We start from the raw sequence: 14,781 nt of genomic DNA, 5'->3' as shown, positions 1-14,781 counted from the left end.
CCCGATAACCGCTCCCGCGCACACCCGTTTCCGACAAAGGCTGTCTGCTCCCAACCAACCTTGTCCGAATTCTGACCGAGTCCCGAAAAACTCGGCTTATCGGAATTTCCAGCCAATTTTCCCAAAAATCACGGCCAGCTGATTTTAGCTCGGCAAAACTCGATTTAGCTATGCAAAAGCTGGACTTAACTTGGATTCACCCGACTAAACCCATTTTGCTCCGATCAAACTAATTTTCCTTACTTCCTCAGTTAACCCCCTGGTTTTTTCCCATTTCTGCTCTACATAAACCATAACTCCCTTACCAATTTTCCCACTTGGTAAGGTTTTTCCCGAACACGGGTGCTACAGTAATCCTACGTGTGATATTATGTCAAATTATGAAATATATGCAATTATGTCGATAGGAAGAGAGAGAAAAAATATTATTTTCTCCCCAATACAACTTTCCAAACAACTGCTTCGCTTCCCCAATACAATAGTGACTCTCAATTTCTCTCAAAGAATCGATTTTTTATCAGAAACTTAGCAAGCATCATTCATGAAACGATTCAGTGAGTATTCTACATGATTCTCTTCTTTTATCAGTAAATCCCTTGGAAAATAACCCTAGATTTCATACAAGAAGATGGCTGATCTTGGTTTCACTGGTGACCAGCTCGGCGGCGACTCTAGCATCAGGATGGACACTGGCATCGGTAATCTATCTCTCTCTCTCTCTCTCTCTCTCTCTCTCTCTCTCTCTCTCTCTCTCTCTCTCCAAGTCAGATCTACATATGTGTTTTTTTTATCGGTGGGGTTGGCTTCTCCACGGCGGCTCCTCGTGTCAATTGGTGGTGGTAGAAGAGCTTAAGGGTTTCTCTGGACTTGACTACTTTGGGGCCTATAGGCTCCGATTCTGGCAGTTCACGGTATGGTTGGCTAAATAATATATTTATATCTTATCATGTTTAGGGTGCATTTTTAGTCCAAGAATAGAGTCTCATGCATGTATATTAGATAGATTTATTGTGTTCTATCTTTGTTTTAGAGTTTTAGGACTTTGCATTAGGTCCAAGTGAATCATGCATGTTTGGACTGTCTATTAGGTGCTTTTGGAGGTTACTTGGAGTGGAAGAGGTGATCCAGGTGAAGAATGGTGACTGAATAAGCAAAAAAAAAGGTGAAAATGTGATTTTGGGGTCCATCGGCATTTCCATGTACCGCAAGAAAGATTTTTACTGGCTAAAAATCCTTCTCGGGAAGTTTCTATCGGCCAAAACGGTGTTCCAGAATGCTCAGCATCGGCAAGAACTTCATACCGCGTGAAAAAAGTTTTCTCGGCTAAAAACATGTACCACGGTATGTGAGTCTCGGCCAAAACGTGTACCGTGGTACATGTTTCTCGGCCAAAACTCTCCTGTGTCGATGCGCTCTAAAGATCGAGTTACCGTAAGGTCTTCCCATCAGATTTGGCTTCCGTGGTCTTCAGCAAAAATCAAGATAATTGAGTCAGGGCTTCAGAACAGTTAGAATCAATGGATTTGGAGCTGTGAACTGGGAGATTGTGATTCAAGATGAAGGAGATCCAAAGTTCAGGCTAAGGAGGATCCCAAGGACTCTTATTTCAAGAGATCCTGCCTCTTCTTCTAAATCCTAATTCTACCAAGAGTCTAGCTAAAAGACTTTAAACAAATGTGCTTGATGGGAGGCAATCCATTCTGTATGATTTTCTTTTCTTTTTATTTCTTTTCCATATGATCTTTTCTTTTTATGCATTTCAGGCTTTCATAAAACCCAGAAAAACCAAAAACATTAAAAAACCAGAAAAATACAAAAAAAATAGGAGGAAGAAACCGGAAACCGGAAAGAAGCAGGTGAAACCGGAGCCATTTGCTGCGGCCGCGATCACCTCAGCCGTGGCTGAAGCTCGATTCACCGCAGCCCGTGTCCCTCAGCCGCAGCAAAACCATAGTTTGCCGTGGCCGCGCATCCCTCACCCGCGGCCAGCCCTGTTCTGCTTTCCGACTTGTTTTCCCGATTGTAGGTGACAATCCTACCAAGAGTCTAGCTAAAAAGCTTTAAATAAAAGCGCTTGATGGGAGGCAACCCATTTGGTATGATTTTTTTTCCAGAACTTCATTATCCCGATTTATTCCGGGATTAAACCGGGAAGTTCTCGAAACATTATTTTCGTGTTAAACACGCCAAAGTAAGTCCTAAAAAGCTTTTAAAATAATATTTTTTAGGAAAAAAACCATTTTAAAAGAAAAAGAGGATTTCAAAGATCAAAAGGCTTTTTTCATCATCTTTTCCAACAAGCTTGGAGATTTTGAGAAAAACGACCAGATTTCAAACTTGACAAATCTCTTTCAAATTTTCGAACCTGTCTTACTATTTTTCAAAGGAGATTCCAAATCTATTATCACATCACACTTTCATCAAGGTATAGATCCAATTTTTTAACTTTTTTCTTATGAACTCAAATTTAGGGTTTTCTTAGAATGAGTAAAAATTCATCTTAGAATGATTGAAGATTGTCTTTGAACTTAAGACTAGACTTCTGGGTAGTTTAATTGCATGATTTAACATCTAGACCATATAGATTTGAAATTTTTGAAAATCTGAGATTTGAGAAAATCAAAATTTGAAGAACTGTTTGATTCAGCTTGGCAAATCTGGATTGTTTGGTCATTGTTGATAGATAATATGATTAGATTGCATATGAATGAGCATTAACATCATCATGATTTATAAATCTCATATGTTGAACATCACTATATCGAATTTGACCAGAAACTCTCAGATTTTGCAATGTTTGATGCAATTACCGTTTGTTTGTCATGTGAATATGTTTGTGATAGTTGTATGAACATCTTTGCTCATAAATATCGATCCAAAAGCAGCTCCACTTATTCTCTGTCTTGAGAATTTTGTTTTGCAGGCCATGGATCTCTCTCAGGTACGACTCATTCGAACCAAGAAGAGCCCTCATGCAAAGAAGCCCCACTCGCAGGAGACATACGATGCATTAAATGAGACACAACTGAGTGATATGAAACCTTCTCCACTTTCATATCAACACAAAGAAGAATGTTTTCAGGAGAAATTGAGAGAGCCCCACTCGAAAATCTGTACCTCGGAGAGCGAAGTCTTCCTCTAGGCCAAAGGTGAAGTTTGTTGGTAAAGCCATTGATCCAGACATCAACTACTTGGAGCAGCTTCAGAAGCTGAAGATTAAGCCAACTCCAGCAATTGATTACTCTACTCTTGAGATGCTTGGAATCAGAGAGGATGTGATATGGTATCTTGATAGGCTTGGAATGAGATCATTCATGGAGCAGAGTTTTCCAACCTATGAGAGCCACACCAGAGAGTTCCTTGCATCAGTAACCTTATGCTACAAGAAGATAGCTACTCCTAGAGCTCTAGATGGCACACTCTCCTTCTCTATTGGAGGTCATCTCTATTCTCTTACCATTTTAGAGATGTGTGATGCTTTGAGGCTGCCATATTGTGATGAGATTGGTTTGGAGAAAGATCCAGATGACAATCTTTGGAAATTGATGGGTTATGGAGTTTATGACAAAGGAAGGTCTAAAGCTTCACTTCTCTCTCACCCTGCAGTTTAATATGTGCCCAAGTTGCTAGCACTCACTGTGTTTTCCATAGCCAACCAGGCGAATGTCCTCAAGCACGAGTTGGGGACACTTCAGCTACCTTTCATAGATCATCCAAGGTTTTCTTGCTTTGCTTGAATCATTGCAAGGAACCTAGTGAAGGTCAAGCATGAGATGTTTACCTCTGAGTGTCAGGACTACTCACCAGTCTTTAGAAGCATCATTACTTCGCTTATGGTAGCAGCAGGAGTTTATTTTTCAGCCGAGACAGCTCTTAGAGAAAATTGGTTCGATCTCTCTAAGTTCTCCAGAGACAGGACTATTACCGGGGCCAAGATGGACCCCATTGGATTTGCTTACAAGTTCTGCACTAGTATCACCGAGTACAAGGTTCTCTTACTTTCAGATTCAGTGCCCCGAACCCTAATCCCAGCACTGTTTTTCATATAATTTTCAGCCGATTATTATTTCAAGCTTTTGATTCTCTGCTTAGTTTGATTTAGTGACAAACCAAAATCCCTTTCTATTCAGATTAGGTCTACGATTGTTTTTAGCATCAATTAGAAGTCCTCAACACACAAATCCCTGTAGATTCGATCCCTAAGTACTACTGTGTTTTCTGTGTACTTGCAGCCTGTCTAAGGTAAAACTTGTGTTGCCCACTGCACCCACATCAGACTAAAGTAAAGAAAAGTGCTGAGTGCTTAAATGAACAAAATCTCACTAAGTGTTTGAAAAGAAAAGAGAGCATCCTCCTTGAGTTAAAATGAAAAAGAGTAATGAGAGCTGGTGAGAGGTTAACTTGAGAAGAGAGACTTCATGGGTTTAGAGTAAGGGTAGATGTAGTTCTATCTTTGTATGCATTTATTGCTTGGGTGTGGGTAGATGTAGTTCTATCTTTGTATGCATCCATTGCTTTTTACTCTTAGTATTTTACTAAAGTTTATTTATTTCTTGAGAGATCCCTTGCATGGAGTAACCAGTGACTTATGTTGAGATCATTTTAATTTCAAAACCCAGTCCCAAGCCAAATGAATTCACATGATTTGCATGAGCATGATCCACATGAAACTTTAATGAATGTCAAAGGGTTGGAACTAGGAATGCTTGTGAAGGCTGATGCTGAGGCTTGATTCGTTTTGTGATGAGTATGGCAAAAATTTTGTGAGTAATCTTGTTTGCACTACATTTCAGAATTAGCAACTAGGACAAAGAATTTTGAATTCTTTTAGTGATCAACTCTCTCATTTTGGAATATGAACTCCCAAACATTCAACCTCTATCTCTCTCATTTGTTCAAGTTTACTTGAGGGCAAGCAAAGGATAAGTGTGGGGGGAGTTGATATATTCATATCTTATCATGTTTAGGGTGCATTTTTTGTCCAAGAATACTCATGCATGCATTTTCGATAGATTCGTTGTGTTTTATCTTTGTTTTAGAGTTTTAGGACTTTGCATTAGGTCCAAGTGAGTCTTCCATGTTTGGAGTGTCTATTAGGTGCTTTTAGAGGTTACTTGGAGTGGACGAGGTGATCCAGTTAAGAAGGTGAATGAATAAGCAAAAAAATGGTGAAAATGTGATTTTGGGGTCCATCGGCATTTCCATGTACCGCAGGAAGGATTTTTACCAGTTAAAAATCCTTCCCCGGAAGTTTCTATCGGCCAAAATCGTGTTCACGAATGCTCAGGATCGGCAAGAATTTCATACCGCGTGAAAACAGTTTTCTCGGCTGAAAACATGTACCACGGTACGTGAGTCTTTGCCAAAACTCTCCTGTGTCGATGTACTCCAAATATCGAGTTACCGGAAGGTCCTTCCGTCAGATTTGACTTCCGAGGTCTTCAAAAAAAAAAAATCAAGATAACTGAGTCAGGGTTCCAGAACATTTGGAATCAATGGATTTGGAGCTGTGATCTGGGAGATAACGCAAACGGAGAAAGCACAAGTCTAGAAGCCAATCCGGACCAGTGCAATGCGCCTTAAAGATCGGCTTACCAGAAAGCCTTGCCGACCTCATATGGAGTTGAGTTCTTCACCAAAGTTTGAACTGGTTGGGTCATCTATCCTGTGAGTTTTGTCTTGAGTCATTTGGATCACTGAGCTGAAAGTTACTGAGAACTGAAGACGAGCATATTGTTCCAGGTTGATAACCTCACAAGAGCTGTTTGGGTGCTAAGTGTTTTTAGGCCTAATTCGTCGGCCTAAACCCGAGGCATGGCTTCTCAACATTATTTGGGAGTACTTCGACGTTCATGCCTCGGTCAGCTGACCACGAGGCAGTCTTGTTCAGCTAGTTGATCTCCACACGGTTAAGTATAAAGGCTGAGAGCATCAAAGCTATTTGGTTTTGGATTTCTCTAAGTGTCAAAACCGGCCTCGACCTTCATGCCTCTTCTTCCCTACCGCGAGGCACCTCTGCATTTCTAGCCTCGACATGGAGGCCTCAGCTCACAAGGGAACCCAATGCAACATCTGAAAGAAATCATGCAAAACCTCGAGGTGAGGCCTCAACAAGTTTTGAGCTCGAGGCCAATGCAAAATGGAATGGTGCAGAACCTCGACCTTCAGCCTCGACTTACTTGACCCCGAGGCATCTCCTCTTCACACGTTCTGAGCAAGAACAACAATACCTCAACATATAAGTCTCGAGAAGGATCAACACGAGGCATGCATGTGTTCTTGAGGTTTTACCCAGATTTTCATGCCTCGACATTGAGGCCTTGATAGTAGGAATTTTTCAATCCTTGATCAATTCCTCAACTACTCATGTCATTGTAGCACTTGAGGTATCAATCCAAATGGAGAGATTCTAGACACGAGAACTATGAGGAGCTATCTTAATTCAAGTCTAATAAGTAGATGAGTTGGTAACAAGGTGATCTAAAAACATAAAGCAAACAAGAACAAGCAGTAATTAAGAATCAAACAAGCAAACAAGACAAACAAAATAAAGACTCAAATTCAAATAAAGATAAAGCTAAACCTCTAGATGTGATAATTGATTAGGGTGCTTTAAATGTGAATTCATGATGCTAAGCAAACAATGCAACACTTGCAATTCTTTAATCTAGACTGCCAAAGCAGGTTAATTCATTCTCATGACAGTAATCTCTTTGCAAATTACTTAATCAAGACTAATTCCCATTAGTGAATAAGCAATTAACAAGCATAAGGTTCCAAGTCTAACATGACCAAACAGCCTCTTTGTGCATCAAAATAAGAGCTAAGAAAGACTGAATCTTATACAGAAAGATAAAGCAAGCATCACATGATCTCAAATTCCAATCAACTTAGAACTCAAAGCAAGACCATTTCTTTCCCAAGACAATGATCACTATATTAATCAACATTCTAACCTAATTAACTCTCATTAGTGGTAATGATGATCAATATGCATTAATAAACAGTTCTAATATGTCATTTATGCTTTAAACAAACATTCCCATGGCATTTAAAACATAAACCCTTAAGTTAGCTCATTCAGGCATTTCATCAAACACCTTGTGGGTGGAGAAATGCCTAAGTTCTAGATCAAGCTTATAATGAGAGATCTAGCATTAAGAGCAGCTAACTAAGGAAAGGAAATGAGAATCTAGAACCTAAACATCATAAATCAAACATCAAAGCACCCTAATCTACACACCTAGAAACTTAGAAGACTACTCACTAATCATGATGAACACACCATTTCCTTTGCAAGAGGTGATGTTGATCATGATTAGAAGTTAAGATGAGATGAAGAAATGATAAGAAACAGCTTTAAGAGGATTAAATCTGCTAGATATCTCTTGATCAAACTCGTTTTTACACTGAAAAGGAAAGAAAACAAGAGAGAAACTAAGAGAGAAGATAAGATTTAGGGTTTTTCTCCCAAAAAACTATTTATACTAAGGGTCTTTGACCGGGTCAGCCCAGGACAAACTGGGTACTGACCCGGCTCAGTTGGGTCTGGTGGCTGGTGTGCGAGATGGTCACGTCCATGGCTGTGCCGCACACCCATCTCGCACAAAAGGAGCTCAAGACTCCTAGATGGTCAAGTCCTTTCTCAGCCGCACATCCATCTAGCACTTCATCTTGCATGTTCTGTGCGGCTCAGTTCAGCTCCTTCCCCACTCGCAAGAACAGATCGCACACTCCAAAATGTATATGTGCGAGATGGTCACTTCCTTTCCCAAGTCGCATGCCCAAGTCGGTGTAATTTGCGAACACATGTGTTACATGGTTCCACTTCATGTCCAACTCGCAGGCCTATCTCGCACAGCATTGTGGACTTACTCAAATTTGATTCTGGAAGTCTCTACCTTGCTCAGAGTCTCCTTACACTCATCTCTAAAGTCTCAACTTGTTTCCAGTTGACCGTGACTCGATCATCTCCAACCTTCGTCAAGGGTTTGGGTTCAGATGACGTCGGAAAGGGCTCTGTTCCACCGGTTCTTTGATGCGCGTTGCTTTGGTCCTTTATCCGCTCCGAGACATGTACTGCTTCTTATCGCCGTAACTTTCAGCTCCAAACTGCAAATAGGACGATCTAAAGTGTTCTGGAAACTAGACTCGACGTTCTTGATTCTTTATGAAGACTCTGGAGGCTGAAGCCTGGTGAAAGTCCTCCTTCTCAGGTGATCAGGTTGAGGGATCGTCGGCTCCAGAACACTTGTCCGAGTCTGATGCACATAAGGTGATGGTCTCTCCATGGCTTTTGTCCCAATTGCTCCCAATTAGCTCCAAATGACCTGTAAACACTCCAAAAGTGCAAAACTCTCTAGGAACTAATGCAATTCCTAACTAAAGACAAAAGCAAAGACAAATATATGTAAAACTACCTAAATGTATTCATGAGACTCAATATTTGGACAAAAATGCAATCCTAAACATGAAAAAATATGAGTATATCAACTCCCCCACACATGTCCTTTGCTTGTCCTCAAGAAAACAAGAACAAATGAGAGAGAGAGGTTGAATGCATGGGAGTTAATGTTTCCTTTGAGAGAAGTGACCACTAAGGAATTTAAACAAGTATATCGAATTGGTCCACGTCAGCAGGAGGCGACAGAAAAGGCGATCCAGAAGCTAGGGTTTTGGGGTAAGGGTTTCACGCCGCCGGTATGGTTCCGGCTATCATGACGGCGCCGGAACAGGTGTTCCCCCGTCTCTGGAGGAGAGGCAGACGATGGTGCAGTCAGAGGAGGATTTGGAAGTGGTTGCGGCATCAAAGGGTTTGGACCTAGGTACATCACCGCCAAAGGTCGTCGAGCAAGGTGATGAGGAGATGCGATTGGAGAAAGGTGGTGAGAAGGAGGGAACTCAATCACGATGCGCGATGGTGAGAAAGCTTCGCAGCCGGTGGAGATCAGGAGCTTGGATTCCCTGGGAGTTGCCGTGAAGGAGAAGTCTTGGGTATCTGTGGTTTCAAAAAAGGCGGGTTTGCAGAGGTATGACGTGGAGGTGAAGGAGGAGAATGGGGTGGAGACTATCCATGTCCCTGACAGTATTTTCGAAAACTCTCCGCCTTTATGGGAGGATTGTATTATCGGGAAGTTTGTGAATGCAAAAGCTCCTCATGTGGGTTATATACACATGACGGTAAACAGAATCTGGAATGTGGGTGCAAAGACGGTTAAAGTAGATGTTTTGGCTGTCGATGAATCCACGGTAAAGTTCAAAATCCCAGATGCAGAGATGAGGAATAGAGTTTTACGCAGAGGCATGTGGAGTATTAGAAATAATCCAATGATTGTCTCTAAATGGAGTCCAGTGGTGGAAGAGGCTCAGCCTGAACTGACCATAATACCGATGTGGGTGGTAGTCCGGAATGTCCCACGCTCTATGTTTTCTTGGAAAGGGCTTAGTTTTCTAACAAGTGCCTAGGGAGAGCCAAAAAAGCTCCACACTGACACTTTGTGGGCAAGAGATTTTGAGGAAGCTAAACTTTTTGTCGAAGTTGATATGACAAAAAGCTGCCGGAGAGTTTCAATTTCAAGTCTTCTATGGGAGTGGACACGGTGGTTTACTATGAATTCCCCTGGCTACCTCCTAGATGCATGTCGTGTGCTAAATGGGGACATGAGACAAAGGAGTGTAGAATTCAGCCTGGGGATATGGTGATTCTACAAAAGCAACGGGGCACACCTTCAATGCCTATATCTTCTGCTGCAAGCAAAGATAAGCCTATCGGAGGTGAATGCTCTGCTGTGCGGGTTTCGCCGGTTTCTCTGAAGAGCGCGAAACGTGATACGCAAATGATTGAGCAAAGTCGTGAGGATGGGCTGGAGAAGGAGGGGCAACAACAGAATATGAAGAGGGTGGTTACCACCCCTAGAAACAGTGGAAAAGGTCAGGAAGAGGATTCAGGCTGGGAGCCAGTAAAGTCCCCTGCTCGAAACTCTGTTCGTCGTAGTCTAGTAGAAGAAGATTCGGTGTGTGTCTCAAAATCAGTTTTTGATTCACTCTCAAATGAGGAGGAGCAGGGCATAGAGGTTGTTCAAGAGCTTGATGAAAGAGATGAAGAGCCAGGCAATAAATTGGATTCAGGTTCTGCAACGAAATCTGCTCCATCTAAGGAGTCGGAGGGTTTATCACAGGTGACAGGCGGAAGAATCCCTTTACCAAGAGCATTGAAAATGACTCAAAAAAGTGCTATTGTTAAACCTGCGCTCAATTCCTCTCCCTCGGGGAACAGCTCAGGAAAGAAAAACAAAAAGAAGTCTAAAACCCGAAGAAACCATCATTAAATGACATGTTTTTTCTGGAATATTAGGGGTTTCAACAAGAAGAAAAAACATGATATAGTCAGAGGTTGGTGCAGAGAAAATGACTTTGTATTCGGTGCAATATTGGAAACTAGAGTTAAAGAAAGCAGAGCTGCGGAGATTGTATCTAAAGTGTTCCCGGGTTGGTTCTTCATGGACAACTATGAACATAGCACCTTGGGAAGAATATGGTTGGTATGGGATCCAACAGTCAGAATAACACCGGTTTTTAAGAGTCACCAGATGATCACAGTTCTGATAAAGACTCAAGGAATGGATGATGAGTAGATGAGAGGCGACTTCTTTGGGATGATCTGCGTAGTATTCATGCTTCCCCGGTTTATGGGAGAATGAAATGGGTAATCATGGGTGATTTCAACGAGATGATGGAGATGGAGGATCATTCGTCACCTACCATAACTGCTCCTGCTCTTCATGGAATGAGGGATTTTCAATCAGTGGTCAGAGATGGGGAACTGAGCGATATGAGATTCTATGGACCCAGGTTCACATGGTGTAATAAGCGAACAGAGGGCTTAATTTGTAAGAAGCTGGATCGGCTGCTTGTAAATGACAATTGGATGAGCTCGCACCCGGACTCCTACTGTGTTTTCGAGGCTGGAGGGTGCTCCGACCACCTGCGTTGCAGGTTTTATGTCAACGATGAGGATGTTCCGAAACCAAGGAGACCTTTTAAGTTCTCAAACGTCATCGCTACGCTACCTCAGTTCCACTCGACTTTGGAAGATTTCTGGTCTGACACAGCGCCTCTTTTCCATTCGACCTCAGCCATGTATAGATTTACTAAGAAGTTGAAGACTCTAAAACCTCAAATGAGGGCTCTCTCTCGGTCTACCTTAAGCAATATATCAGTTCGGGTAAAGGATGAGTTCGGACACCTGTGTCGAACACAAGAACAGAGTTTGCATAATCCTTGTGAAGCTCTGCAGCAAGAGGAAAAAGAAAGCTATGATCGATGGGAGCAATTGGTACATGTAGAGGAAGCTTACATGAAACAGAAAGCAAAACTGACATGGATGCTAGTAGGTGATCAGAATACTAAGGTTTTTCATCGTGCAGTTACAGCCAGGGTGGCACAGAATGGTATCAGAGAATTGGAAAGGAGCGATGGAGTGCTCATACACGGGCGAGAGAGTATCAAGGAAGAGGCAGTAAATCATTTTAATGCTTTCCTCAACCAATCTTCAGGAGACCTAAGACCTACTAGTGTAAGCGAATTACAGGAGCTTCTGGGCTATCAATGCACATCAGAGGAGAGGCAGAATCTGATTAAAGAGGTATCGGAAAAGGAGATAAAGGATGTGCTTTTCTCTATGGCCACAAATAAGTCACCTGGACCTGATGGGTACACTGTAGAATTCTTCAAGGCAGCGTGGCCAACTATTGGTAGTGATTTGGTAATAAGCATCCAATCTTTCTTTAAGAAAGGTTTTCTGCCTAAGGGGGTTAACTCTACAATATTGGCCCTTATTCCAAAACGTGATGGGGTGAAGCAGATGAAGGATTATAGACCCATCGCCTGTTGTAACGTCTTATACAAGCTAATTTCAAAGATCATAGCCAACAGGTTGAAAGTGATACTGCCTAACTGTATCTCGATGAACCAGTCAGCCTTCGTTCAGGACAGACTACTCATAGAGAATCTCTTGCTTGCTACAGAGCTTGTCTCAGATTATCATAAAGCAAATATTTCACCAAGATGTGCGCTAAAGATAGACATTTCGAAGGCATTTGATTCAGTTCACTGGGAGTTTCTATTAAACACTTTAGAAGCTATGCACATCCCTTCTGAGTTCATACATTGGATCAGATTGTGCATCAGTACAGCCTCTTTCTCAGTCCAAGTGAATGGGGAGTTAGGAGGGTATTTTGGTAGTTCTAGAGGCTTGCGTCAAGGTTGTTCTTTGTCCCCTTACCTGTTTGTAATCTGCATAAATGTGCTTTCAAAGATGTTGGACAGGGCTGCTTTGCAGAGGAAATTTGGATTTCATCCGAAGTGCTCTCGAATTATCTTGACTCATCTCTGTTTTGCGGATGACTTGATGGTCTTCTCCGATGGAACTCTGCGATCGCTGGAGGGTATAGTAGGAGTATTCGATGAGTTTGCATCAATGTCTGGTCTAAAAATTAGTTTGGAAAAATCTACGGCATATCTTGCAGGTGTATCGGATGAAGGGAAACAGAGAATATCTCAGAGATTCTCCTTTGAATTTGGTGAACTCCCAGTCAGATATTTAGGCTTGCCTTTATTGACAAAGAAGATGACTTCTCTTGATTACTCTACTCTGATAGAGAAGATACGAAGGAGAATAAGTTCATGGATGACAAGGTTTTTATCATTTGCAGGTCGCCTGCAGCTCTTATCCTCGGTCATATCAAGTCTCATAAATTTCTGGATGGCTGCATTTAGGTTGCCGAACAAATGCATTGATGAGCTTGAGATTATCTGCTCTGCTTTCCTTTGGTCAGGGCCTGCGTTAGAAACACACAAGGCGAAAATAGCATGGTCAGATGTATGTAAACCGAAGGAGGAGGGGGGCTTAGGACTCAAAAATTTGCGGTTAGCAAATGAGGTTTGTGGTCTGAAGCAATTTGGAGACTGCTCACTGCAAAGTCGTCTCTATGGGTTCGCTGGTCTCGACATAATCATTTGCGTGATGCATCAATCTGGTCAATACCTGACACTGGTTCTGTTCGAGGTTCCTGGGCCTGGAAACAGATGCTTAAATGTCGAAACAAGGCTCTTTGTTGGTTGGTAATGGTCGCTCTTTGTCGTTCTGGTACAATTCATGGTCATCAATGAGGGGATTGCTGAATCTTGTTGGTGCTAGAGGAATTATCGACATGGGAATCAGTGCTGCTTCAACAGTGGAGGAAGCTATTCTTAACCATCGAAGACGACGTCACAGACAAGAAATTTACAATCTGGTTGAGAATGAGCTTGCTAAGGTGAAGCAGAGTTATCAAGTTAACAAGGAGGACGTTTTCTTTTGGAGATCAAAGGGTGATAACTACAAAAGATTTTTCAGTACAAAAGCTACGAGAGATCATCTCAGAACTTCCTCACCAGAGTTACCATGGACCAAAGGTGTTTGGTTCAAGTACCACACTCCAAAGTTCGCGTTCATTACATGGCTTGCACTCCATAACCGCCTGAGCACGGGTGACCGTATGAGTGCATGGAACCAGAACATAGCTACTAAGTGCGTCTTCTGCGCGGAACCGATGGAAACCAGACGACACTTATTTTTTGAGTGTTCATTCACGGGGAATTTATGGGCTAAGGTTGCTGCAGGCATCATGGAGCGCAACTTCTCCAAACAGTGGACTGATATAGTGTCTTTCATCTCTGATCTGGGCAATAACAAGATGAGGACCTTCATACTTCGTTATGTGTTCCAACTCACAATCTACGTAACGTGGCGGGAAAGAAACAGCCGACGCCACGGAGCACCAGCCAGCACGATGGCACATCTGGCCAAGCATATCGATAAGGTGATGCGAAATCGATTCAACTCCATCAGGAAGCTAGGGAATAGCCGCTATGAAGATGGAATGCAGATGTGGTTTATTTCTCAAGCAAACTCATGAACTAGCCAAGACGATGAAAACCTCTGTTAACTGAAGATCGCTATTTTCTTGTTTGAAATTGTTTTTGTATTGGCCTCTTAAAAAAGCCGCATCATCCAGATGTAAAACAGTCCATTTTTTTTTGGGTTGAATAAAAATTTAACATTCATTCAAAAAAAAAAAAAAAAAAAAGAAGTGACCACTAAGAGAATTCAAGTTCATGCTCAATATGCAATGAAAAACCATACTTTGGTTTTCAACTCAACAGTAATCTCCCCAAGTTCTCCTATTCCTCAACTCTTTAACATTCATTAAGATTTTTACCAAGTGGATCAAATGATGCATTGTTTAAACAAACAGAGTTTGGCTAGGGTGAGGTTATGAGACTAAAATGATCTCATCAATGCCTGAGTGGGTTCAATGCAGAAAAAGGATCTCTTTATGAATGACCAAACTTTGGCAGAATGCTAAAGGTAAAAGGCAACCTATGCATACAAGGGCAAGGACTCATCCCACCTCAAAATTTCCTCACGTGCTTACTTTTCAAACTCATTCTTCTCTCACTAGGGGATTCTCTTTTCCTTTTCATACACAAGTCTTGGAGTTCAAACTTTGCACAGCTCTTTTTCACTTTCTTTTGTAACCTCTAGCCTCTTTTTCTTTCTTTTTTTAGAACATTTGAGCTCTTTGGCTTCTTTTTTTTTCTTTCACTTAGAGGCTAGACTCTTTCTTTCCAAAACACTAGAGTCCACTTTCTTTGACTCAAAACTTCCAAGACTGATTTCTTTTCTTTTTCTATCCCCTAGTTCTCACCACTTTCCTTTTGTTTCCACTCATCTCTCCT

General features: G+C 41.8%; 1 protein-coding gene across 1 annotated transcript; it reads left to right on the top strand.

Annotated features, from left to right (window-relative positions):
- Window positions 1–13,166: 13,166 nt before the first annotated feature.
- On the top strand, window positions 13,167–13,958 carry LOC112085469. Its single transcript, XM_024154685.1, has one exon. It carries the CDS (start codon window positions 13,167–13,169, stop codon window positions 13,956–13,958), a length of 792 nt encoding a protein of 263 aa, XP_024010453.1.
- Window positions 13,959–14,781: the final 823 nt, after the last annotated feature.

The sequence above is a fragment of the Eutrema salsugineum genome, unplaced genomic scaffold (assembly GCF_000478725.1).
Source record: "Eutrema salsugineum unplaced genomic scaffold, Eutsalg1_0 scaffold_3, whole genome shotgun sequence".
Lineage (NCBI taxonomy): Eukaryota > Viridiplantae > Streptophyta > Magnoliopsida > Brassicales > Brassicaceae > Eutrema > Eutrema salsugineum.
Note: the sequence above shows the minus strand (reverse complement) of the source record. Positions and strands in the feature narration are given on the sequence as shown.

Coding starts and splice junctions, on each gene's coding strand:
- LOC112085469 (XM_024154685.1), top strand. CDS start 13,167: ATGAGGGGATTGCTGAATCTTGTTGGTGCTAGAGGAATTATCGACATG.